The 27,997-nt window shown below is 38.2% G+C and overlaps 2 protein-coding genes across 4 annotated transcripts; one reads left to right on the top strand and one right to left on the bottom strand.

The window, feature by feature from the left end:
- Positions 1-27: 27 nt before the first annotated feature.
- On the bottom strand, positions 28-6,476 carry slc33a1 (solute carrier family 33 member 1). 3 transcript variants are annotated; one of them, XM_066709457.1, is made up of 7 exons: positions 6,345-6,476; positions 4,320-5,106; positions 3,335-3,519; positions 3,053-3,237; positions 2,719-2,836; positions 2,309-2,524; positions 28-1,879 (listed from the first exon to the last, which is right to left on the bottom strand). In XM_066709457.1, the coding sequence occupies exons 2-7, from the start codon at positions 5,062-5,064 to the stop codon at positions 1,712-1,714; spliced, it is 1,617 nt and encodes a 538-aa protein (XP_066565554.1). In that variant the 5' UTR covers positions 5,065-5,106; positions 6,345-6,476; the 3' UTR covers positions 28-1,711. The 3 variants fall into 3 exon arrangements, with proteins under 3 accessions (XP_066565554.1, XP_066565555.1, XP_066565556.1); XM_066709458.1 differs by lacking the exon at positions 6,345-6,476 and adding an exon at positions 5,702-5,808; XM_066709459.1 differs by lacking the exon at positions 6,345-6,476 and adding an exon at positions 5,497-5,613.
- On the top strand, positions 6,397-27,099 carry gmps (guanine monophosphate synthase). The gene is made up of 17 exons (XM_066709456.1): positions 6,397-6,413; positions 9,611-9,812; positions 12,035-12,213; positions 13,780-13,894; positions 14,021-14,118; positions 15,010-15,113; positions 15,712-15,905; positions 16,069-16,234; positions 16,449-16,600; positions 17,777-17,950; positions 18,334-18,439; positions 18,779-18,894; positions 20,927-21,052; positions 22,329-22,444; positions 22,778-22,908; positions 25,014-25,186; positions 25,338-27,099. The coding sequence occupies exons 2-17, from the start codon at positions 9,786-9,788 to the stop codon at positions 25,437-25,439; spliced, it is 2,079 nt and encodes a 692-aa protein (XP_066565553.1). The 5' UTR covers positions 6,397-6,413; positions 9,611-9,785; the 3' UTR covers positions 25,440-27,099.
- Positions 27,100-27,997: the final 898 nt, after the last annotated feature.

Genomic DNA, 27,997 nt, shown 5'->3' with positions numbered 1-27,997 from the left:
TAAAACAGAAAAAAATGGAGACAGGAATATACTTTGCATTTTATTACATATAGGATATGTATTAAATCTTGTTAATATTACATTTCATGAATGTTGGTAGAAAAGTTCTTTAGAACTGTTTACAGCATAGCTTATATACAAATTATATACTGTACAATTAATGTATAACTCATCTGGTACTGATTACAGAATAGACACTCTTCACCACCTAAAAACTAACCAATTAAACACTGTGTTCATAATTCAACAAAGTTACAATGCCAATAACAGCAGCATTGCACAAGGCCAAAGCTCATTAGAGCAGAAATCTGATCCTGAACAGCAATGCTCTGAATCTTCCTTAAAAGTACCCAGTTTATTAGACTTTCTGCAGAATCATAGCCAAAAGGTGACATTCCATAAACAGTTAAAATAAAAAATATGTTTTGATGTTTTAAATAATAAAAAAACTGATTGAGTATTCAATTCTTTATTTTTTAAATATTGAATTAAATTAAATCAATAATTTGGTAAATAATTACAAAATAAACAATCTTACAACTTTAAACTAATGGAGCTGTTGAGGTTGATACAATCCACTCGTCATTTAAATAGATCATAAGATACTTAACTGAATCACTTTCAAGGCCATCTTTAAAAAGTATTGTCACTTTGACACAGACAAAAAACACTAACAAAGTGGCTGAAACAGTATGGCTAATTTTTGCACAAATGTTTAATTTTTTTTTAAAAAAATCGTATATAGTATATTGCTATTCTCAGAAATGTAAAATTCCTAACCATAAAAAAAAATAGAACAAACAAATATCTTCGAGGGCCATCTAGCCCAACATATGGAGAATGCTGTTCCCTATACATTTCAATTATCAGTGCATAAACATTAAGCAATACTGTTACTTTTAAAAATATATATTTTTAAAAGATTCAACATTTATATTTTATAACATCTTATTGCTGCAAATCGATTTTTTCTGTTAGTTCACAAATGTAAAATCAATCTTACGTATTAACACCAGACAATAACATATACACATATAACATATATAGGTTGGACTGAACAGCATTTTATATTATTGAACTATAGCATGGAAGGGGGGATACATGTGTTTAACAGGTAAATGGTTTTGAAGATGTTAATCCGTTTTCATAACGGATGTTTAAACTTTCAAAAACAAGGCACATGTAACACAAAAAAATAAGAGTGGGCGACATTTCTGAAAATAGCGATATTGATTAACCATTTAATACAGGCTGAAAAGTAATTATCTTCACTGAAGCATAATATACTGTAATTTAAAAAAGAAATAACCTAATTAGGCAAAACATGCCAGAGAGGAAAGGATAATTCCATAGTGTTAAGCACCATCCTTTATTCTATAGAAGAAACTAAGGTGGAAGCAATTTGACCTCTCCGCTCCACTTTCATATCAATGGAGAAAAAGAGCAGAAAAAAAGGGGGTTGACTAACTAGTCACCAATGTGACTCTGACATTTTTATTTCACAGCAACAGGTGATGATAAAAAAAACAACAACATAGAAACGGACTGGTGTGGCTGTAAGACCGTAAATCAAAAAAATATACATTGTGGTGAAGAGTATCGGAGATACACAGATTTCATTTCAGCAGTTTAAGTCCCTTGTATTCACTCAGTACCAGCAGTGGTTTAACCACTATTAAAGCCTGAATGAAGAAAGAATGGTGAACGGTGGTTATTTGGAAGTCTTGCACTGCCACGCAGATGGTTTCTCATCCTGTATCTTTTTTATCTTATTCCCAAACCAGAACCACCACCCGAAGCCAATGACGACACAGATAACGGACTCCACATAATAGCCATCCAGTGTGGTCACACATGACCCTCCCAGCTTTGCACAGAGCTGTTATAAATGACAAAAAATTATTAATAGATATATACATTTATTAAAAACACACAGACAACATTATACACAAAGACGGTAGCCTCCAAAACAATGGAAGCATCCAATCTCCTGTGATTTACATAATAGCCCTTAACATGACTGCACTACTGTGTATGTTTCTATCTGCCCCACCTTTGGTCACAGGTGACTTGCAAGGTAAATATGTAATTAAACAGGATACAAGACAAACCATTTTTAATGTCCCTGCAGTCTGCTTTAGTAGTTATATTGTAAAGAAATCTTGCAACAAGTAATGTAAAAGTGTAAAGTATACTTAGTGTTATTTTAAGTTATCACCAGGCTGACAGGTAACACTTATTAATCACAAGCTACTAGAAGAATCATTAGCTATTGTGTCACATGATACAGAAAAACACTGCCATTTACCCCGGCTTCTTCTGCAGATCCACAGCTCTGCCCTGAAGGTCCTTGGCACTCCTTCACTGTGAGTGGATCCACCAGCCACAGAGCCAGAGTAGATGGCCAGTTTCCTCCCAGGTTGGTAACCGTGTTTAAGAGAGTCATGTATGTGCCGCCAATTATGGGATCGCTAACTTTAGCATGAAATGCCATGACAGCTACATACATACTATATAAGGAAACCTGTAATACATAAAAGAGCACATTTCATGAAAATAATGCTTTAAACTCTTTCAAACTTTGTTTGTTTTGTTTCCATCATCCAAACATTTAATTTTATTCACATTCTGTAAAGATTTATTACCATTCACAGTTCGTACTGCCCCTTTCGTTCTGAAATTTACTTGATGTGAAAAACAAAAACAACAAATGCTCACCTGGTGCACAGCATAACTTATCAGAACCACAATATAGTAATAAGCTGGGAATCCTCCATCGTGTTTTACACTGGGAGTCCACCACACTAGCAAAGCAAACTCCAGTCCAATCAGTAACCTACAGGAAAATAAAGAGAAATATAGACAGAGTTCAGATTTTACACTAAAGGAAAATATGACTGCTTATAAATTAACTAGATTTACCTACAGAAGATGGGCAAAGCTGTCGACCTCTAACACTGTCCCGAGTGGAAGCATTGGCTTTCAGAATGTCAGAATGTCCCTGGGACTGTATACCTATACAACTTTTTTTTTTTTCCCCTCAGTTAATTACCTGAAAGGAAAGGCTTTGTAAAAAATGTCCAGTGGTCGAGGGCCTGCAGTGTATTTGCTGATTATCAAAGGTAGGAGGATCTGCAGAGGGACCATAGGCACTGCCAGCAGGGCCAGTTGTTCTTTTGGTACACCTTCTTCTACTAACTTCAGCCCAGTTACAGCATCAGCAGCAGAGAACCCCATCTGAAAGAAATAAGAGGTTCCGTTTAAACTCATTATCTGAGACAGAGGTGATAAAACTGTGCAGAAGCCTTTTGTAGCAAGAGATATTGGCACTTACTTTAGCAGTAAGTAGCAGGACACAGAATGTCAGAACTGTTGGCATCTTGATAATTGAAAAGAGCAGTTTATAGGTGTCCATGACTCCCTGTCTCTCTTCTTTCGACTTTTTACTGGTTTCTTTCTTCAGAAGAGCAACCAATGTTGTAGTGGCCAAGAATACAATGCCCCAAAAAAACAAAAAATCTGGGAGAAAAAAAAAAAAAAAAGATTAAGGTAAATCCTAAGCATTCTTAAATAGGTGCCTATAACAATTAGCAGAGATATTTTTCCAGTCATTTCTGCAAAATTGTTCTAACACGTTTATTTTATCAGATAAATGTATCAAAGGCGATGGAGTGCTATGTTTAAAAAACTTTTTTATTTTTTTTTATTATTCTGTCCTAAAATCAGTTTTATTAAATTGAAATACCTTCTGATTTTTGTCATATCTTGCATCTATACACAAATGTCAGGGGTAGCTACTAAAAAGCATCCTAGTTTCATCCACTGTTCATTAGTTTCAACCAACTCCAGATTAAAAAATCATTGAACATCTAATATTCCACATGCTTGTTTGCTTTCTTTTTTAATTACAAAACTGGTCTAGACAATCATTTTGCATCACTAACTGAATAAAAAATAAATAAATAAAGTCATGGCTTGACTTGTGGTTCCATCAATTTCCCTCATAAAGATATTGCCTATTTTTAAAAATGTGATATGCTTGTACATTATACATGTTTTGTATTATAGCATAAAGTTTTGCAATTAGTCAATATTACTCAATTTTATGCCACCCAGGTAGGGAATATGTATGATTCATCCCTAAAGACGGTTTGCTTTTAGCTTGTATACAAATTACTTCTCCTTTGACATCATTTCACTCCTAATGCAATAGGAGTTTGCATGTTTGCATATCTCATAACCACATTGCCCTACTAGGCCTAGATACCCGAAGTGCCTAATTAACGTTACCAACAGGTACTTAATGTCACACACTGTACCTGAGAGAGTAACAATTCCTTTAGTCTTTGGTTCGAACCTTAGGTATTTATTACAGAAATCAGCAGACTCCAGAGCCAGGAAAAGCACATTGCCCAGAAAGTATCCTGCAGTCTGACCAACCGAGTTGCAGGTGGACGCGTAGCCCACATTTTCCCTGGACAACATAGTCAAAGCCCATCCATCCACTGCTATGTCCTGAGTGGCCGCCAAGAACTCAAACATGAAGAACACCGCCGTGAGGGTGAAAATATCTGGGCCTTTCGTGCCATCGCTCTCCAGCAGCGAATCTACAGAAGTGGACAAATACAACATGAAGAATCCCAGAAGATACTGTGTTGGCACAAGCCAGGACTTCCTGCGTCCAAACGTTTTAATGTACATGGCGTCAACCAAAGGCGCCCAGAGCAGCTTGAGACTGAAGGGCCAAAAGACAAAGCTGAAATATGCTTGATCTGTGTAACTGACATTTTTGCTCTGCAGAATCAGAGGTATACTCCCAGCCAAGCCTAGGGGTATTCCTTGTAAAACATAGAGGAAAAGCAGAAGAGAGACATTTCCCAGCTCCGATTTCAGTCCTTTGCGGCTCTTGGGGTGGCCGTCTTCTTTGTTGGGGTCGTGGAGTAATGCCTCCCCTTCTATTTCTAAATCGGTCCCATATTTCCCATCGTTGATTTTCATATCCCAAGAAACAAGATGCTTGCGTTGTCTTCCATTTTTGTGCGTGACTGATCCTGCCATTTCCATGTCGACTTACTGGACATCAATCCGATTCTGGCTTCAAGATATCTAAAATATAAAATGAACATAATAATCATCATCACCATACCCATAACAGAACTGATTTAGTTGATACCATACTATTCATCTTACTTCTATAATGAATGGAATAAAAAGCAGTGCCTAGGTTTGAATGATTGTTTTTATAAAACAAACAAGAAACTTTTCCACGTTTGTACGGTTGTTTGCTCCTGCTTTTGCTGTTGTTTTCACAAAACAGACTACGTACTGTAACCTTGCCTTCTGAATAGCTGAAATGAAACATAATCTCCAGGAAGTGAAGACCATACACTCAAAGAATAATAAACAGAAAACAACCAGCATAAATCGATCTTGAAAGAAAATAACATTTAAATCAAACTTAATGATGGAATGAAATGTATTCTTAGTGCACAGTACCTTTAATGATAACAACCCTCATGACAACTCAATTCAATAATGACCGGTAGTGGATGAATCAAACACAGCTCTTACGTTACGTATAGACCGATGTGTTATACAGATGTTTAAGAACAATATATTATATATATATATATACATTTATATAAAACATGAATGTGTTATAATGAACGTCGCAATTAAATATCAAAACACCTAACTCTACCTCTCCTGTTGTGATGTTACCGGCACAAGTGTCAGGGTATGTGATTGATTAAATCTTGTGTGCAACACTAAAATGTGTCCGTACACTTCAGCTGACGTGTCTAAAGGAAGCCGATTTCAGTTCCGTTTTCAGGACGTAGCAACACCAACGGGAATCGCAATGACCTTTATCTCAGTCGTCCAATATATCAGGGAGTTTAAAATAAATACAGCACAGAAGTTTGATTTATATTTTGTGGACCTAGCACAACGATCAGTGTCCACATCCTCGCGTTTTTTTTTTTTAAAACGATCGCCGTATTGAGATGTGTTGTCAAAAAAGAAAGTATTTTTAGTTCCGCACAGCAAATAATGCTGATGTCATTCACACAGCAATACGACTTTTAAACTGCGTAGTTCTTGTGTACTGTTTTCGTAAAAAAAAAAAAAAAAATACATAATGGACAGGTTTGAGAGGTTAATGCTGGCTGGTAATATTAATTAAACTGAACTTGTGTCCCATTCGCGCATTATTGCCGGTACACACACACCACTCACATACACATAACGTAATGGAAGTGGTATCTCACTCTAGTATGGACAACAACAACGACACATACTTGGGTTTCCGTTTATTCTGTCCTATTTTGACTCAATAAACATACCTGTGAGATGCGGCAGCAGAGGTTATTATCGTAGGTGTATTCCCTGGACGCCGGACGAGGATGGAGTAGGTACGGATTCTTTGTCTAGTCATGGGCTCGGAGGCTACGTTAAACATATCCAGTTTCGTATATCGGTAACTGACACAATCATCACTATTACACCTTTAAGTGCTCATTGCACCACCGACACTACTAATAATAACTCCATGTAAGCAAGTGGGAACTTTTCCGTAAGAGGGATTTCTTTTGCATGGAATAGGTCGTGAGATTGTTTTCTCCCCTGGGGTAACAGGCAACAGTTCACTGAGTATTACATCACATCTTCTAACGGTTGTAATTAAGTAATACAGAGGCAATGACGCAATCCTGAAATGCATATCTTTTAAATCATATCAGACCTGAAAAGCATTTGGTTTTATCGTGTGCTAGTGAATGATAAATCCTGCCAGGAGTCATACAACTATTATCTGCAGCAGTACATTTAACTGGTCATTTCTTTAAGGATAAGAAAGAGCCTGATCAGAAAATAGTTCAGAAAGTACTAGGAATGTACATGGGGAAACTGTTGGTTTTCCTAACAATATAGAATATGGTTCAAAAAGCAATTAACGTTTTATGTATAATGACCAATCTGAAACTATTAGTTTATTTTTGTGCAATTTTTATATTAGCATATTTATTTATTTTAATTCATTGTCTATTCTTGTCCCGAATGTGTGTCCTGCCCTCTGGTGCATTACACTAAGATTACACTGGTCTTCAAAAAGACAGTCGTCCTTGGGGGCAAATTTGTGGTTCCCTGTATCTGTTTCATTAAGAATCCAAATATTTGGTTAATGTTGATATGGCAATTAATTAGTCTAACCCCCAACTGACACTCAGAATATTTATTCAGGAATAGGATACTGCATTGTAGTATCCCATGCAACTTTGCGTTAGATCATTAGGTTACCTGCCCCATTTTAAGGCCTATCAGCAGCCATTACCACAACACTGGTCAACACCAAAATTTCAAGCTGTGTACATGATTTAGTGACGTCAGTAGAAAAGCAAACATCACCTTCTCTAATGGCTAAAGTTACTGGGGACTCTAACCCTAACCAGGACCAATTTTGTAAACATAATTTGATAATTTACTTACAGTAAAACCATTCCTACCATCATTTGTATCCCTAATTTTAAACTTAGCTTGAGAACAATTTCGGATTATCCATTGTTTTTCATCATATTTGTTTTTTCTTACACATGCAAATTGTAACTGAACACATATATGGCAACTAATTTGTTTATCACCTAATATGTTAGAACTTGTGATACTGCTTTGCAGTTTAGAAAGGAGAGATGTTTCACTTTTACCTATTGCCTTACATCAGTAACTTACTTCCCCCATTTTAAACCCTAACAGCAGCCTGAACCCCAACCCAACAGCTGCCACCAAAATTTCATGCTAGGGCCCTACAAATGTACAGTTAATTCAGATAAATCAGCAGAAAAGCAACACTGCACCCAAAGAAAGCCTAAGTTTACTGGAGACTCCCCCCAGACCAATGTGTAACCCTAATTTGATCACTAAAATTACACTTAGTGTATATTTTACCTAAATTACTCAACGTAATGTTATCTCAACAACTTTAAAAATCAACACACCAGTAGTTCATTTAGAAGTCTGTTTACTTCTTTGTATTTTTAATGCAAATTGTAGTAGTCTCATATTGGACCTTGTAAAACCTTACAAGTTAGTTGTTTAGTTGTTCAGTTGTAAACATGTTGTTTTCATGTGAAGCACATCTGACATCCTACTTTCAGACTGCCGGGTGTGTTATCAGCAGATTATGGAAACAGTAACACATTACACTTTGCCTGACCTCTGCAGAGCATAGATAGCATTTCACCGCACAGATTACATGTTACTACTGGTGTTGGTGGGTAAATCCCATATAATTATGAACCAGGGAGTGATACTGACTTTGCCTAATTCATTAATGGAGTACTGCACGATACATTGGCAATCTGATGAAAGCCACGGTGCACCACTTAAAGGTTGATATGGCATGTGACAGCTGGTGGAGGTCACGTGACATTATTTAAAGGAATCGTCCTGGTGCTCCTAATGTCATGTACTGGAATCCTGGGCTGAGAACTCCCAAGAGTGGGGAATGACTGAAGACAATTAAACTTAATATCCAGCAGATGGCACTCCTTTCTGTTTCCTGTAAGGATCTTTAATGAAATCATAGGGTCTCCCACTAATTCTTAGAGATGTCCTTCATAAATATAAATGCACTGGTATTCTCATTTGTCATTTTCAAATCTGAGGGTTCATAGAAATGTGGTTCTGGATGTCACTCTTATAAATACATGCATGGTGTGTGTGATTCCAAAATGGTATTTTTTTTTTTTTAATTAACTGAAAATACAAGCATGCCACGCTTGTACTGCATAACCACAACATTTGTAATAATTGTCTATTCATTTCATGGCTCACTTGATTTTTTTTTTTTGGTTTCATAATCCCCCTAACGTGTGCTTATCATTCATACAGCTCTGGAAAAAAATTAAGAGACCAATTTTTTCCAGAGCTGTATACTGGGGAAGGGATACTGCCAGGTATCCATCTATATATAAATATTAAGATGCTGCTTTGGAATGGCATCACTCTCCCATTGCGTCACTGGAGGATGCTCACTCGCTGTTATTGGTTCCTTTTATATTAACCTCAAATCCAGTTTAATACAGCAATTAAACACTTAATTATATTGTTGCCAATAATAAACAATAATTACCAACAACAAGTCCTAGAATTGGCTTCCTTGAACATTTCTCTCTCTCTTTAATATGTACAAATGGAGGGTATAGTGCATGGCATTATTATTATTATTGTTGTTGTTGTTGATATGATATAAGTAGAAATACATTGCACTAATTGGAAAAATAAGCCTATTTTGAATATTTTAAAGCACTGGCTCCAAGTTTATTTCTGTCAAAAGTTGATTTTGTTTAATTTTGAAAGTACTAAATCATAAACATGCCTGAACTTGTATTGATCCTACAACCCTAGAAAACAGTTCATATCATCAAACCGTGGGGCTACCTTTTTATAATATATGGGTCAGAAAGATCCATCTCTTATGTGCACGCATTTTCTCTCACTGGTTTGGGTTGGCCAGCATTAGTCAGATGACTTCAATTGCAAGTCTTACTCTTGTGCATGAGATAAGCATTTCCCCCCCTTAACTTTTCAATTTTTTGCGTCACTCCTCCCTTAGCATTGTAGGGGAGTCCAACTACGAGTAACTCTGAAACACTGAGCCGGGAGAAACAGCATTGTGGGAACGGCGAGGCAGGCGTGCATCAGCGGCAGTGCTCGGCGCGAAACCCGTATTGAGCTGCTTCTCCGTGGAAAACACAGGAAGATACACGTCTCCATTCCACCAGTCATCCATGGCACTGTGCAACGGGGATACCAAGGTCAGTACATCGGCCTATACGGACTGAAATAAACTGTCCACCGCCGTTTCTAATGTAAAGAAAGATGAAAGCATGCTCCCTGCCTCTCCACTGGGGTGTGCGGGCAGTCCCCCGGTGGTAGTCAGTGTCTCTGTCACGGGCAGCGCGCTGGGAGAGTCCCCGGTTATGGCCTGTGTGTCGGATCAACTAGTTAAAGCATGTTCACGGTGAGGGGATGTTCTCCATGCGGCCAAGTTTGATGGGTTTCGTTTTGTCGTGGTTTTCGTAACGAAGCCGTGCCACACTGTGCATTGTATATATCTGAATCAGGACCGCGGTCAAATGCATCCAGTCACGTCAGACTACAAGTAGTTCTCGCCCGGTGATGGGATCCGCTCACACCGCGTGGATTTCCAGATGCCTGCGTGAACTCTGGTGGGGTGATCAGACTGCATCCACAATGGGGTGTATTATCACCACACACCGGGTAAAACTGGTCTGCTGATTGCGGCTCACTTCAGGCCAGTGGGTATACTAGTCTTGTGCTGCTTTTTTTTAGACCGTGTAAACTGGCATGCAGTTATTTCGATTTTTTTTTTTGCATAGGCCACCGGTTATCTCTGCATTTGTGGGACTGTGGGGCTGTATCTGCTCGCATTGCTCAAGGCTTTGGTCAGTTACATTGTAGCAAGGCACTGACACCTTTGTCATGTTTGCGCTTTTGCACCGGCTTTGCTGTTGTTTTCCAAAGACGGAAGTGATCTATCCACGTGGGAGAGAAATTATGCTTTTTCTCACAGACATCAGAAAGTTTTTTTAAATTATTAGTGTTAATGCAATTCCCACATCAACATTGTTTAATTGCAATGCAACTGATTATTTGTATCCATGTCGTAAAGACACGTACAGTGATTTAAAAAAAAAAATGGATCAGTGTTTAGAAACTTGTACTGAAAGATTTCCATACAACACTTTTCTGTTTTCAGACCCTGATTGGTATAGTTTAGTAACGCTGAGTACTGTTAATGTGTGGCTATGAAAGCGGACCTTTAAGTTTGTGACGTGACCTTTCAAAATGAAGAGCATGAGGGCTAAATAAATCATTAGCTAAGTAAATGCATTAATCTTGCACAAAGGGCTACTCAGATCAGTCAAAACTAATTTGTGCATTTTACTTATATACTTTAATGCTGGATAAAATACATGAAAATGTAATGGTAGTCCGAATAATGTTATTAAACAGTGTAGGGATTATCTTAATATTCTTTGTATTATTAATAGTTTCATGTTGTTAATTCAGTTCTGTCTATAAAGCAGATTATTAGTTTGTATTTACCCCTTTCTGGGAGCTACTTTAATTATTAGTTTGCTAAAACATTTTGGTCTGTAACTTCTTACCAAACTAAGCGTGCTACAGAAATGTACCAGTCATGTTACCCTGCCTCTGCCTTAAGGTTAATTGTTTCTTGAATTGTATACAAATACTGTAACCACCCATTGCCTTTTAGATACTTAACCAACTACTGTCTGAGAGGGCACTTTAACCAACCATTATCTTTTCAAATATTCAATCAACCATTGTCTTTTGGATACTTAGCCTAATCAATTTTCTGAGCATTTTCTGTTACAAATTGCACATATAATTTGGAGGAGAATAATAAAACAATTAAAGTTCATAAATGTTCCCTAACAGAAATGTATAGGAAATAAAAAGGTATGATTTGGGACATATTTCATTTTAATCAGTGGTTCATTTTCTGCTGCGGCCCCCCCATCCCGTTCATCCTCCAAAATTGGCCCTCCATCACCAGACATTGGAACCCCTGCTTTAAATGTTCTTGCATTTAAATAGCTTTGGTAGGAGACAAGTCAATGGAGAGGTTAGAGTAGAATTTACAGGGGATTAAAATGTGGCCCTCACAAGTAATCTATCTATATATTTTTTTATATAAACTTTATAGGATTATACCGGCCAACTACTTGGCATTTTTAATTAATTGTGGGTTATACATGCAATCTTGTACAGACTGAACTGCTGAGGCACAACATTATTTATTAACTATTAATGTATTGCTTATGCAAATGTGCAATCAAAAATAAGGTACACAGTATGACATTTGTAGGCCTGGGCACAAGCATGTCTGAACCCTGCATCTGGCTAAATGTAAAATGGTCATATTTCCAGTCACTCTTAATCTCTGCTGTTCTCAGCTTTTCTGACTTAGTATTTTCCTGTGCCACAGCTGGAGATCACTGGAGAGCAGAAGGCTGGGTCATGCCTTTATGAGGGAGCTGTGGTCATTCTGGATGCGGGAGCCCAGTATGGGAAGGTTATTGACCGCCGTGTGAGAGAGCTGTTAGTTCAGTCCGAGATCCTGCCACTGGAGACCCCCGCCTTCGCAATCAGGGAACAGGGCTTCAGGTAAGGAGGTTCTGTAGTGTGACTGATGGAAAACAAATATAGTGGTTAAATGCCATTGGGTCATATTTTAAAAAGAGAAAAAAAAAAAGTGTGTTACTAGCCTGTAAAACTCAAACATTCCACTGCCTGAATTTGAAAAGTTATTCTTTTGCCAAAATCAGATGTGCAGAGCCAGACTGATGAATTTGCATTTTCTTACATTCTGTTGGACAAGCAGCCCTTCTGAGCATTCTTCCCATCACATGGTTCTTTGTAGTTAGTGCAGGGAAATTGTTATGCTTTGGTAAGTTACTGCAACGTCTTCTTGCAGTATTTAGTTAAAGGCATTTGAAAAGGCATAAGACATTGATTAGCTGGATTCACTTTGAAAGCCTTAATTAGTGTTTTTGTGGAAACAAAAATGTGATGCCTTCTATCATATACTTTCGCAATGTCCACCCTTGCTTTATTTAGGGACTGTTGAAGGTGTCTTGGATGTTTCACAACAACTACAGAAGCAGTGCTTAACAGTAAAATTTAAATGAAACAAACCAAATAAAAAAATAATCCCACAGGTTAGGCGTTAGATAATATATATGAATGAATGAATGCATGAATGTTGTACAGTAAGTGTTTCTGTTTTTGCTAATTTTGGTCTTTAATTGTATATAAAGAAACAAATATGGAGCCTAGTCTAAAAACTGTTATATGTTCTCTTCATTCCAATAGTGCATGGTCTTGTTTACTTTTCCTCCACCGAACGATGCTTATAGTACCCCATGAAGGTCAGGATTCTTTATAAATAGCTTTGAGATGGTGGGAATGAAGAACTCAATTTAAATCACAAATTAAGAGTTTTTGAAGCAGGTGCATGTGCTATTTTAAGACAAGTGTACATTACATTATTTCTGAGGAGCACAATAAGGATTTTGGAACCTACCCACCTACATACACTGTTTAGCATCACAGTGGCTCCCAGAGCCAATCCATATTTGCCAATGTGTTTCTATGTACGAGTGTCCTTTAAAGTGTGCCGCACAAGTGCTGCTCCTTGAGTCATTGCCAGTAGCCCTTAACGTCTTTCATCTGTTGTGTCTTGGTGTCAATGTCTTTACTTTTGTTAAGAGTAGGGCTTTAACCCCTTCCCTCCAGATTGGAAACATTGCATTTGTTGTGGGTTACCTGTGTGTTAATATCCAAAATGGGAGGAATTGGAAACCAGAAGTTCCAGAAAACGTCATGAAAACAAATGTCAGGTTTTGCAATGAAAGGCTAAACAAAGATCTCATTTGTTATATAAATGTAATATTAAATGGTTTGGTCTGAATTATTGGCTGTATTTGTTTCACAATACTGTTGTAATCGGGGGGGTGGAGGTAATTTTGACTGCTTGAGATGTCTGTTTTGGATTTTCAAGAGCCCACATCTAAAGGGATTTCATTTTAACTTTGATTGCATAACTTTCCCTCCCCCACCCATATACATTTACATATGGATGTAAAAAATTATCTTGAAATAAACTAAATAGAAGGATATTTTCATGTATTTTTTCCTCCAGTGACGAGTACGATTTCTAATCCCTTGCAGGGCTATTATTATATCTGGAGGACCTAATTCAGTTTACGCTGAAGATGCTCCATGGTTTGACCCAGCCATTTTCACCATTGGGAAACCAGTCTTGGGCATTTGCTATGGCATGCAGGTAAGAAATGGACATTGAGTAGGAGGTGTCTAAAAAACATTTCTGCATAGGGTATTTGTGTCTTTTTTTTTGGTGGTGGTGGATGCTGCAGAGATTACTCCACAGCATTTTTTTGTTTCCCCACAGATGATGAATAAAGTATTTGGAGGGACAGTTCACAGAAAGAGTGTCCGAGAGGATGGGGTCTTCAGCATTAGTGTGGATAACTCTTGTTCCCTTTTTAGGTACAGTATGTTGAACCTGATGCATAGATGCTATGTACGTCTTTCACAACTGGAACTATAGTGCTGTGGTTATCAACTTAACAAAATTAAAAAACAAACAAACTGTAAGATATTAAGTGGATCCAGTGTTTCTACAACTACATATAAAACATTTGATAAAAGCACCACTTGCTAGTTAACTAAATTAAGAGAAATAAAGCTATATGACAACATTGTTAATAATTGTGTGGTGTTTTTAATGTATAACCGCATCCAATGTGATGGGAAGAATTAGTAACGGCTTATTTTTGTGACACTCCTACACTAGCTGGAAAATCGTAATTTGCTCTTGGTTATCTATTGATACGTAAACAAATTAATGTGCACTTGGTAATTTAGTGTCCTGAACAACATTTGACTTGAGGACTTGAAATGATAAAACCGCTCAATCTATCACATGCCTTCTGCTTGTATGAATGGTTGTCTGGCTTTTAATGGCTCCCTTGAAAAGCTTGCATTTGAAAATATATAATAAGTTAACTGGTGAGCTAAATATTGATTTTATAGTGTAACATTTGCTTTGTTGCATTTGCAGCTCTTAAACAATGTAAGGTAGACTACTGCTAGTTATTCAGCCTCCACATACAGAAAAGCTTTTTATGTTTTAAAATCTTGCTGACTTTCAGTGTTACCTTGGGGTTTTACATTATTATTTTATTATGATGTGCTTTTACTCTGGAAGATATTATGAACCAGGTTATTTCTAACCAGTTTTGGCAGGAATCCTGTGCCTCTGTATTCAGTCGAGACAAAATAAACCAATAGATTGATGTCCTATTAAATCAGTGTTACGGTTTAGCAGTTTTGTTTTTTAAGGGACTCGACTCATTCTCTGCATTGGTCTCTCTTCAGAGGCCTTCAGAAGGAGGAGTTGGTGCTACTCACTCACGGGGACAGTGTGGACAAATTAGCTGATGGGTTCAAGGTTGTGGCCCAATCTGGGAACATTATAGCAGGTATATTATCTTACCGTATTCCACTGTACTGTATGGATAATAGGCTAGGCCCTGGAACTGCTACAAATCCTTAAAGTCAATCGAGTAAAAAAAAAAAAAAAAGCTTTCAGCCTTCTAGGGGTGTGGATTAAATCAAAACTTTGACTCACCTGCCAGTCTTTTATGACAAAGCCAGTGCTTGGTGGCATATTTTTGATTGCCAGACACTGCTTGCTTCTGCCCAATATAAAGCCAGTATGACGTGCTGAGTTTTTAATTGGTGATTGGCGATTGCGTTTATTTAATCTGACCATAGACTGTTTCATGTTTTCTGTGTCAGAACTCCACTGTGTGTTTTAGCCGGCAGTATAGATAGATTTATAAGGAGAAGCACTACAGCCAGAAGTAAAAGCTCTGCTTAATAGAAATACTTGAAAGGAAGCTTTTTGAAAACATGACAGGATGGAGGTAAACCGTGTTCTGTGCACTCTCACAGACTCCAATTGTTGCTCTCAGACCATTTTATGTACTTACTGTATTATGGAGTAGTAGTTTTCCATCAGTTTGTATGCAGTGCTGGGAAAGGTGAGGACCTTGTGTTTTGTTGATCCTTATCTAGGAATCGCCAATGAACAGAAGAAGCTTTACAGCACTCAGTTTCACCCTGAGGTGGACCTTACAGAGCATGGTATGGACATGCTGAAGAACTTCCTGTTCGACATCGCCGGCTGCAGCAGCAACTTCACTGTGCAGAACCGGGAGGAGGCCTGCATCCGCGAGATCCGGGAGAAAGTGGACAAATCCAAAGTTCTGGTAAATGTGAACTGGGTGGCATTCATCGTATGCTATTTAAACACCTGTGTTAAGCAAAAAACATGTGAAGGCTTATGTTTGCTGAGAGCTGCCTTTCAGAATTCATTGTTTTGAAAAAGGTATGGGTCTAACAGAGTCTGTGATGCTTATCTTGTGTCTTAAGGTACTGCTGAGTGGAGGTGTGGACTCCACAGTGTGCACAGCCTTACTGAACAAGGCCTTGAACCAGGAGCAGGTTATAGCAGTGCACATAGACAATGGTTTCATGAGGAAAAGGGAAAGCCAGGCGGTAGAGGAGGCTTTGAAAAAACTCGGCATTAATGTTAAAGGTAAATGCTGCAAGACTTTGTTTGTGGTGTCGCCTATGGTTATTAGCTTTCTCCGAATAAACCACATTGTCTCAAAAAGGCAGATAGATGAACCAAAAAAATGTGTATAAATGTTAAACTTATACAAACCTTGATTCATTATGATTTATGTATTTATTTTTTACAGAAGTGATTATTTTTAACCATGTGTTTTCTCCCCACTGTCTTTGTGCAGTTGTGAATGCAGCTCACACGTTCTACAATGGGACGACGACACTTCCGATTTCAGATGAAGACAGAACTCCCAGGAAGAGGATCAGTAAGACATTAAACATGACGACAAACCCAGAGGAGAAGAGGAAAATCATCGGCGATACCTTCGTCAAGGTACCTTAGTTTTTATGTCATGTCTCTGCAGCGCACAGCGGTGTCTGAGAGTTTGCATATGGTGCAGGGCCTGACACAGTCATTAATGCAGAGGGATCTGATATGTATACCAAGAAAGTGATGAGGGAAGACTACCCATTTTACTATATTGTGGACTGTGCTTATTCTTATGTGGCAGGGCTCCCTTTTAAATTTAGTTGTTATTCAGTATCTCGTAAGCCTTCATATGTCCAGTTCTAATTATAAAGCTTTAAAAAAATTATACCAACAATGAAAGATTTAATGTAAAGTGGCCCCACAGTGGGGGTTGTTTTTCTTTTTTCCTACTATTATAATCTCAGTAATAAGATCTATGAATATTAATAGCCAATCCATGCTCTCACTGTTTTCATGTCTAAGAAAAGACATACAGACCACATAATTGGCACTGAAGGGACCACTAAAAGAATAGGATATTTCGTTTGCCATCTTTGCCAATGCAGAGCAGTTCTAGGTGTTCAGCTTTTCAGCAGAGCTAGGGCTATGTGGATTACCTGCTTTGAGTTGATCAATTTCCGATAGCAAACAATGTCTGCAGATGAGCAAGGGTGTTTGACAGTAGGTTGAGATATGACTGAGCATGTAAAAGAATTTCCGGTATCTTATCTAGACATGAATAAAGGAGAGCCACTCTGAATGTACCAGGACAGGATAAGACCCAGGGAGGGAAGGGGAAATACTATGTGATTTTTGTGATACAGAAAGCTTCCCTGGTCAACATGGCATGCCTTTTCAAATTTCAAAACACCACAGAAGGGATTAGGGATTGCATCGTTCTATAAACTCCTAGTAGGTTTCAAGCTTGAAAATTTGTATTCCCTCTCTTGTGCTTTTAATCATAGTAATTGTAGCCATACTTCTGCTGTTTAATTAAGTAGTACATAACGAGGTGTGTTGTGGGAATATTTTAAGCATCTGGACTTTAGTCACCGAGGTATTAAGGACAAGGTACCAGGATACGGCAGTGTTTAGGAAGGTGGAGCTGAGAGATCGAAGAGACCTCAAAAATATGAACTGTAGAAATATACCATCATTTATTCCTTACGGGGGAATGTTGTAAATGTGTGACGATGTTAGAAAGGAAATTGGTGAGAAGTTCAGCTTAATTGAAAGCCCCCCCCCCCCCCTTCTTTTCAGGTTGCTAATGAAGTTATTGGGGAGATGAATTTGAAACCAGAGGATGTGTACCTCGCTCAGGGAACACTGCGACCCGACTTAATTGAAAGCGCATCAGTAATTGCCAGTGGTAAAGCTGAAGTTATAAAAACGCATCACAATGACACAGAGCTCATTAGGAAGCTAAGAGATGAGGTAAAGATACATTTCCTTCTTTCTTTATTTCCTTTTCAGTTTTTTTTCCTTGAGGTGGGGAATATACTGGACACTTATCCCCAGTTCTATTTATTTCCACCAGTACACTGTTATCTCAACATATTTATAATTAATTAATTACCCTAACCAGTTTATGTATGCTATACTTGTTTGTATTGTTGCTAGAATGCAGATAATCATGCTCTGTCATTTTTTTTTTTTTTTTTCTTCAAAAATATGAATAACCTAATGGTAAATTGGTATTATGGAAGAATAAAACCCTTTTTCTTTAATTTTTCCATTTTCACTCAGAAAATGCTTGGATATTAAGCAAGTTAAAATATATATATATATATATATTTTTTATTATAATGTCTTAACAGGGAAAGGTAATTGAACCACTCAAAGACTTCCACAAAGACGAAGTGAGAGCCCTGGGTCGAGAGTTGGGACTCCCTGAAGATATAGTTTCAAGGCACCCTTTCCCAGGTGAAGGTTTGACCTCCTGAATATAAAGCACTGCTGTAGATGAATACTGTGTTCTGCTTTCTGTGTTTGAGTCATGCACAAGGCCAACCCACCAGACACAGACTTCTGTGTTTGTCTGCTCAGTTTTTTCCCTACTGCTGTGTGGTATAAGAGGTATTCATTCCCTTTGGCTGAGCTTAGTGTGTATTTAGCTTCATCCAAAAATATATATACTGCATGTACTTGCCAAAAGCAGAACTAGACATTTTTCAATTGGTCTCTTTCAAAACTCCTGTTGTTTAAAGTGCCTCACAGATGAAAACACAATAGTTTTAACCTGCCCCTCTGGTTGTCTTCCAGGTCCTGGTCTGGCTATCAGGGTGATATGTGCCGACGAACCATACATTTGCAAAGATTTTGCTGAGACGAACAACATCCTGAAGATCATAGCAGACTTTTCAGCCAGTGTTAAAAAGGTAATTGAACGATCAAAATGGTGCTCTGTGCACCCACTGTTATTCAGAGCATATGTTGATTACCTCATTATGTGGCTTGATGCTGTGCTTGTATGGCATGTCTGTTTTTGATGACCACAGTCTGCATTTGAGGAAGTGTCTAGAGCAGGGATGGCAAACCTTTTTTGGCTGGAGTGCCCAAAGTCTGGTTTGTATACTTTGCAATGTGCCAAAGGGTGCCAATAATAAATTAGGGATATAAAAGTTTATACAGGCACTAAACAGCATTTTTACCAATATTTATATTTATTTTTTGTTGTAATTAAGTTATTAAGCAAAAATGCTAACAAAACAAACCGCAATACTGAAAAATCTCAAAAATATGGACAGAGAGGACAATCCGACCCACCCATCACCTGCATCCACTGCCAGCCTCCCCCCAACTTGAACCCACCCCCTTATCCCTCTAGTCTGGAGAGCAAGTGCAGCTTCTGCGGCAGAATATGAAGCTGAATGAAGCGAGGCAGATATTCTTCCCAAAAAAGATTATAAATATGCAGGTTCCATTTTTCACAGATTATTGTCAATTTACATTACATTATATAATATAAAAAGCAATAGTAATAGCACTTCACTAGCGCGATCATTTTTGGAATGTGTCCCTTTATTTTGCACAATGAGAATCTTTAATCCTCATTCAAATTAAATCAGTATTTATTGTACATAGTGGAACACCATTCCAAAGTATGTCACAACATTAAAGAATAAAGAATAAGTGCATCATACAATGAATACATCATTTAAATGTTACAGTATTGATACAGTGCAGTAAAATGCATGAATCACATTTCATCACGCATTAGGTTTAAGGATTATAATGCTAAAGTACATTTAAAACCCCCATTAAAATCACAATCTACCCCCAAAACAAAGTCCCACAGATTCTCCCATTGCCCTGCTGTTACATACAAGAAGTAGAAGTTTGTTCATTTGGCTGCATTAGTAACCCTTCCGTATTGTTTTGTTTGCACTTGCACTCAATCATTTCCAAAGTATATTTACTTAAGAGCTACTGCTTTTACATTTTGTAAAATAACTAAAATGGGTAGATTGATATACTTTGTGTGGCACTTATGTTTCAAGAAAAAATAAGGCAGTGGTATCAATCTACCATGACTATGAGTCTGCACAAATATATTCTACAAATCAAAGTCATAATTTATTTTTGAGAATTTACAGCTTTCTTTTTCCAACTTTATGAAGTTTTTAAATTGTCGAAGTGTTAAATATGAATGAGTGTGGGCATTTGATAGAGGAGATAATGGTAAACAAAATGATTTCCGCCCGTGTGTTCAACAAAGGGGTCCATTGCTGACCACAATTAATCACAACAGGACAGACATACAGTGTTTTGGCATCTTCCTCCTTCTCCCAGAGTGCCACACTGCAGCATAAACAGTCATCATAACACTAACATCTCATTCGTGAAGTGCAGATTTTTGCAGTTCTGCGTGGATCTGCGCAGCTCCACCAATGGGAGGGGAGGATTCTGCAATTCTGCGCATAACTGCAAAAATCTGCGCACAAGAAGCCGACCTAAAACATGAATATTCAGAAAATAACGTGAGTGCTGCTCAGTGACTTGGGGGCGGTGCTGTCACTGCCAAATATACTGACTGGTTTTCTAAAGTTGCTGATCAGTTTAGACAATTGAGGGGTGGGCTGGCAAAAAACTAATAAAAACGCGCATAGTCGCTCGCTTTGCATGCCCACCTATACGGCTCTGCGTGCCACAGGATTGCCATCCCTGGTCTAGAGGAACAGGCTTGAGACCTAGATCTGTTTGAATTAGATTAATTTTAAACCCATGTGGGCTTATCTTCATTTGGGAAAAGCTGGATAAGTTTTAAAAAGAGAACCTGAGAACAATTTTCTGATTCTTGCTTAACAATACTAATATTCGTGGCATTCCTGCCTTTTTCACTTCAATATTGATGGGTAAACAACAGACTTTTTTCCTGTGTTCCCTTTTAACATTGTTCCTTCTTTGCAGCCACATACCCTGTTGCAGAGGGTAAAATCCTGTATATCGGATGAGGAGCAGGAGAAATTAATGCAGATCACAAGCCTACATTCACTGTATGCCTTCTTACTGCCAATCAAAACTGTGGGAGTCCAGGTTAGTAATTGTTACTTGTTATTGATTTCTAAAATGTACATTTTCTGCAAATACTTTCATGCAGAGCTTGACTTGTTCTCCAGTGTAGATTTTGTACTGGTGCATGTTAACTACTATACAGTCAATTTCTTTCATGGACAATTATGGGGGCAGATAACGCCGATTTGTATTGACTGTACATGACATTAGAATTGAAATCAGATTCTGATTGCTTAGACTTTTCAAAATTAAATCATGTAGGAGAGAACTGGTTTCAGATGGTAGTTCTAGTATTACAATTGGGTGTAATGGGATTGACCAAACTCATTGCTTAACAGTGACTGAATGAGGCAATAGCTGGCTTATACTTCTTGTGGAGAGTTCAAAAGGGTTGATTTGGTTTATTTGTTTTGAGGGGTTTTATTGCAAGAAAGCAACCTTTGACTTCAGCAATCTCATCAAGCCTCAGTCACACAATGGGAGGATCTCTACAAATAACTTATTAAACAAGAGAAGTAATGATTTAAACGTTTATAATCCTTCACTGTTCTCAAGATTTAAAGAATGCACTCCATGCCTTTGTTTTCATTAATGTATAAAAACAATGTTCCTACTGATGAAGTAGCTGTTGTATATCTTTCTTATTTGTATGCAAGGCACAGTAGATTCAGAAAGTGACATCATCAGGGGTGGGGTGGTGTAGGTAGGGGAAGCATTTGGAATTTGGATTTTTCAGCATGGCTATGATTTGTTTCCCTTGTGTGGGCAGAGAGGCAGTGAGTGAGAAGCATTACACCACAGTCATCCTGGGCTTACTTGGTACTCTCTTGAAAAACCACAGAGGAACTAAAATTAACTGAGACTGGGGTGGAGGAGGTGGAATTATTCTTGGAAGCCTTCACATGTGTGAGCAGTGTGTGTCTGCACCATCAGCTGAGCAGCTGCGAATATTCTGTGAAGATCTGATGTTTTTCAAGGGTGGGGGATAATTCATTACACACAGATGCAGTTTAGGATGTTATATTTCTATAATTTGTATTCCATTTAAAAATGTCTCTATATAATCACCCACCAGGGAAATGAAAACAATAAAAAGGTATAATGTTTTTAGCTCGCATCTTTAGTTCTTTTCTTCACTTCATGTGAGAAGAGAGCTCCGGGTTAACCTGTATTTATGTTTTCTGTAATAAACTTTGTTACTTCTTCATCGGTGTATCCTGAGATTTAATAAAACCACTACAAAGGGATGTATGCGTAAGACAGATCCTTCATTGGGCAATGTGTCCCTTCTGTGCAGGGGGACTGCAGGTCGTACAGCTACGTGTGTGGTATCTCCAGTAAAGATGTACCTCACTGGGAGTCTCTTATATTCCTCGCCAGACTCATTCCCCGCATGTGTCACACAATCAACAGGTACTGTGAACGTTTCTCCCTCCCTCGTCAGCTTGAAAGCATAGCTATTGGTTTGTTTTGTTTTTTGTTTTTTTAGTCCCAGGGAATTTTATGGCTGTCTCAGTTGCATAGTAATTTTCCTCTGACCTTTTATGGTGTTAAGTTTAATTTTATTTTATACTGTGGCATTATCTGCTCCTGAGAGTTAGGTCAACTAGACTATGCCAGTGACCGAAGCCAAATTGTCTCCATCTGCTTTTTCTGTTTCAAACACTCTCAGCAGTTATGTTCCTGGTACAGTCTTGAGTCTACTGAGATTACAATTACTTTTTTTTTACCGCCTCCCTTAAACAGAGTTGTCTACGTGTTCGGACCACAAGTGAAAGAGCCCCCGACAGACATCACTCCAACCTTCTTGACAACAGGGGTCCTCAGTACTCTCCGGCAGGCAGATTTCGTAGCCCATACCATCCTCAGGGAGTCCGGTGAGAGTTGGACCTGTGCCCCTTTCTCTTAATGTTTAAAATTTTCAACTTACAGTAAAAATATACATAAACACGCATTTTATTTATTTGTATATCTATACATCATCAGCCTTTGTTGATCCACTGTTTGATTTAAGGTATTTCCAAGATGTTGCCACATGGGCAAATCTTCAGGATCTATATCTGTGTGTCTTTCTCTTCATTTGTTATACAGTTAGGTCCATCGATATTTGGACAGTGACACAACTGTCAAAATTGTCTCTGTGCGCAGCGACAATGGATTTGAAAGGAAACAAGATGTTCTTTAACTGTAGACTTTCATCTTTAGTTTGAGGGTAGTTACATCCAAATTGGTGAACGGTGTAGGAATTACACCTATTTTTATAGTCAGATTCGCCTACCTCCTGGAGGGTGTTCTTGATCTGGCCAGCTACTGTTTTTCTTCACCAAGGAAATAATGATTCTGTCATCCAGCACAGTTGTTTTCCGTGGTCTTCCAGGCCTTTTGGTGTTCCGTTTGGTTTGGTTGTTTTGATTTCTCCAGGAGGTAGGCGAATCTGTGTCAAAGTCAACAATCAAGAGAAGACTTCACCAGAGTAAATACAGGGGGTTTACCACAAGATGTAAACAGGAAACGGGAAGACCAGATAGAGTTTGCCAAACAACATCTAAAGAACCCTGTACAGTTCTGGAACAACATCCTATGGACAGATGAGACAAAGATCAACTTGTACCAGAATGATGGGAAGAGAAGAGTATGGAGAATGGAAGGAACTGCTCATGATTTGAAGCATACCACCTCATCTGTGAAGCATGTTATGGCATGGGCATGTATGGCTGTATTTATTGATGATGTGACTGCTGACAAAAGCAGCAGGATGAATTCTGCAGTGTTTAGGTCTATATGATCTGCTCAGATTCAGCCAAATGCTTCAGAACTCATTGGACGGCGCTTCACAGTGCAGATGGTCAATGACTCAAAGCATACTGCGAAAGCATCCTTTTCAAGACTTTTTTTAAGGCAAAGAAGTGGAATGTTTACAATGGCCAAGTCAGTCACCTGACCTGAATCCAACTGAGCAGCATTTCAAGTGCTGATGCAAAACTGAAACCAAAACGTCCCAAGAACAAGCAGGAACTAAAGACAGCTGCAGTACAGGGCTGGCAGAGCATCACCAGGGAAGAAACCCATTATCTGGTGATGTCTATGGGTTCCAGACTTCAGGCAGTCATTGACTGCAAAGGATTTGCAACCAAGTATTGAAACTCCCAATTTAATTCATGATTATGTTAGTTTGTCCAAAAACTTTTGATCCCCTTGAAGAGTTGCAGAAAATAGTAAAAGACTCAGTGTGTGGTAGAAGGTTGATTCTTTATTCCGGCAGCAGCAGGGGAGCCTGACCTGAGAAGTTTCTTCAGACAGTCTCAACAATTCTAAGTTACATTTGGTATTTTATGGGTTGTATTCAAGGCAGAGAAGACAGTTATTTCCTTCTTGATAGGTGCAAACAAGCTTACTAAGCAAATTGTAACAAATTTAACGAGACATTTAAAATACTTACTACATAGACTTTATGAATGAATAACCTCTTGGTCAAGGATGCCAACTCGGCAAGTTTTGTTAAACAACAACAGAATACAGAGCCTTAGAGATAAGATAGAATCTGTACTGTTTGAGGGAGGCTGTGTCAGATTTAACCAGGTCCAAAGAGTAACAGAGAAACAGTCAGCTTTAAAACTCTAGGAATGTGAAATGTATCTAGAAATATTACATTTAATTCTAGAAATATTACATTTAGATCTTCACCCCTAAAATTGGGGGGACCACATATAAAAGTGTGTAATTCCTACACCATTCACCCAATTTAGATGTAACTACCCTCAAATTAAACTTGAAAATCTACACTTAAAGCACATCTTGATCGATTCCTTTCCATCCATCACAAATCCATTTTGGTGTCGTAGAGCCAAAATGATGACAATTGTGTCACTGTCCAAATATTTATGGACCTATCTGTTCCCTATAAAGTACAGGATGATTTGATAAAAATCTTATCTTAAAAACAAAGCAAAAAAGAAAACGTGAATGACTTTTAAATCCACAGGGTTCTCTGGTAAAATTAGTCAGATGCCCATCATCCTGACCCCTCTGCACTTTGACCGGGACCCCCTACAGAAGCAGCCTTCGTGTCGGAGGTCCGTGGTCATCCGGACCTTCATCACCAGTGACTTCATGACTGGCATTCCAGCAACACCAGGCAACCATATCCCAGAGGAGGTACTGTTCAACACACACTCATTATTTGCGGCCCGTTAACCTAGGCTGTCTGTAATGAGGGCTTAAAGGCTAAATTGGGCGTAGGATTTTGTTTATTCCTCAATGCATTGAAAGCCGTTAGAGAGCTGAAATGTTTGATCCTTTCCAACAGGTGGCACTGAAGATGGTGACAGAGATCACAAAGATCCCTGGCATTTCCAGAGTGATGTATGACCTGACCTCAAAGCCCCCAGGGACCACAGAGTGGGAGTAGCACAGCAGCCTGAGGGCACTCCACAGAACATTCCCAGTGTTGACAGGCAGTACTGTGACAGGCGGGCCTGTGTCCCGCTGCATTGTACCACATCATTTTTATTATTATTTTCATTCCCCCCCACCACCACCACCACCACCACTATCCTTCATGACCATAATCTTGAAATGTCACAGCTTCTGGGGAAGGTCAAAATCAGTGGTGCTGAGAATCTGAACGGGTAACACAATCTAAAGGCAGCAAAATGAGTTGAGTCTTGCATTTGCCTTTGTAATATTGCCTTGTGTTGCTGTCTTTTCTTTTTTGTTTTTTTTTGTTTATCAAGTGTCAACTTTGTTTACTCTGAGACTGTTTCATTTACAGTGCTAGTTACCATTGCTATAGCAAAAAGAAAACCCAGAAAAGAAGTACTATGGATGTGACCAATTTTTCATTTTTAAACATTTATTTGAAAAATATGTTTTGCCAAATGCATTAGCAGATAGTATAAATGTGCTGGAGAATGTGTGATTCTCCAGGTTATTTAATTCTTATTTTTGTCTTTAAAAGGTTAGTTACTCATATACATAGTAAATGTCCCAGTTCGTCTTTAAAAGGACATCCTGAAGCAGGGTGTGACTATGAGCCGGTGCCTGTTCTCTGACACGAGAACCCAACGCTGACTTGATCCGCCATTTTTGCATTTGCGCTGGGAGTGTGTACTGTTATTCCATGTTGCAATAAGTGCTTTTGTAAGAAAAAGAACAAAATGCACACAAAAAAAGCGAGAAGGAGGTGAAGATCGATGCAGTTTTGTATCCATACGCATTGTCAAAGATACAAAAAAAATGTTTCGGCATTTTGTACAGATGTGCACCGTATTGTTCTTTTCTGCCAATTTCCTGAGTGCTTAAGTGTTGCATCGTGGAACTGTATTCTAGGTCTTCACTGTGGTTGGGGGTGTGGTGGGACAGTGGGTAGGGTGATAACCCAGTAATGGCTAAAAGGCTCCACCCCTTTAGCAGCCCACCAGTCTAGATGCCAGCTACACCAACAGTACATGCTATTGCTCGTTCCTTGTAATAGAAGGGTATTTTGTGTTGCAGTTGCTCAGTATTGTGCATCATTACAGCTCATTTCAGCTGGGTGAAAATGAAGGGAGTTGGTATTGCCATAACCTATGAGAATCTGTTCATCAGACCTTTCCATGTCACTTTATTTTGGATCTACTGTTATGTAAACCAACCTTTTTTTATTTTTCCATAGTAATCTCCGAGCTATTTATTCCTTAGTACTTTTCATGAAGACTACTTCTGATGTTGGCAAAACTGAACAATGCAAGATCAATGTGTTCCGTGTCTTAAGTGCAAAATGTTCTTGATACTCTCCATGTATCACTTTTTTTAAGTGTATATTTTACATAACATTCTCTTAGGAAACAATGGCTTATAACTAATGGACATTTATTTTGGTAGCTGGGTTTAATTGCAATATGAAAGAAATGTTAAGCTTAATTTATGCAATTCTATGTATGACAGATTCTCTATAATGTGTTGGGGTGGGGGGGACAACAAAAAACGCTTTTTCCTTAGTAACGTGCCTCAAAATCCACTGCATGCAGTTTCAACATTGAAATTTGTATATGAAAAAAAGCTTTAATAAAGAAGTCCATGTAAAAGTGTTACATTCTTTCATTTTGAAACGGTTCTGCATAAACACTTGCATTGGTTTCGTGACGTTGTATTTTAATGTTTTGGTTAGAGCATAAAACCAATGCTGATTTTGCCGCTATCTTGTTATGATTCTAGGGTGGCATTAAAGAGTTAAAGACTTGGAAAATAATTGTGGAAGGAATAGAAATTGTAGTGAAAATAATTAAGCACACTGATCCCAGATGTTACATTTGGTAATCCATGCTAGACAAATCGCCAATTATACTTGTGAAAAACAAAAAACAATGTCCCTTTATCACAGATGCACACACCACAACATGTAACCTAGAAAATAGCATGATGATAATTAAATGTAATTTAGTCTCATCATATTCCTAAATTATATGCATTGTACATTAATCAAATTCAAATTAATTGCATTCATTGTCATTTAATTTCACGTGAAAGCTATGATTACAGTTTTATAGAAAAAAAAATATTTGTGGTGATAGAGTAATGAAGCTTCTAAGGACAGCATTGCCAAGTTCACCCATTATGCAATAATGTCTTGGATAGGGTCATTGATGTCCATAGCTTCTGAAATGTTAATTGTTTGGAGGGAACCGTAAGAACACATTTATTTTGTACTGGTACTTGAGAAGTATGTGAGATGTTTACTGTGGTTTTGTGCAGTCATGTTTGGTGGTTTGTCACAAAGGTTAATGTCTATGTCTTAGTCTGTATGGTGGTGGGCAGGATGAGAGCAACCATTGGGCGCACCAAGCGGTTGGAAAAATTAGAACTACAAAAAGTTGGCCGCTCTTCAGCTTCAATTTTACTACGTACATTCTGAAGCTGACAAATATAAGTACTGTGACCACTCGGCTGTGGGGGAGGAGACCATTACCCTTGCCTGGGGCCTAATCG

Source organism: Amia ocellicauda, chromosome 7 (assembly GCF_036373705.1).
Source record: "Amia ocellicauda isolate fAmiCal2 chromosome 7, fAmiCal2.hap1, whole genome shotgun sequence".
Taxonomy (NCBI): Eukaryota; Metazoa; Chordata; class Actinopteri; order Amiiformes; family Amiidae; genus Amia; species Amia ocellicauda.
The sequence above is the reverse complement of the archived record's forward strand: the minus strand, read 5'-3'. Positions and strand labels throughout refer to the sequence as shown.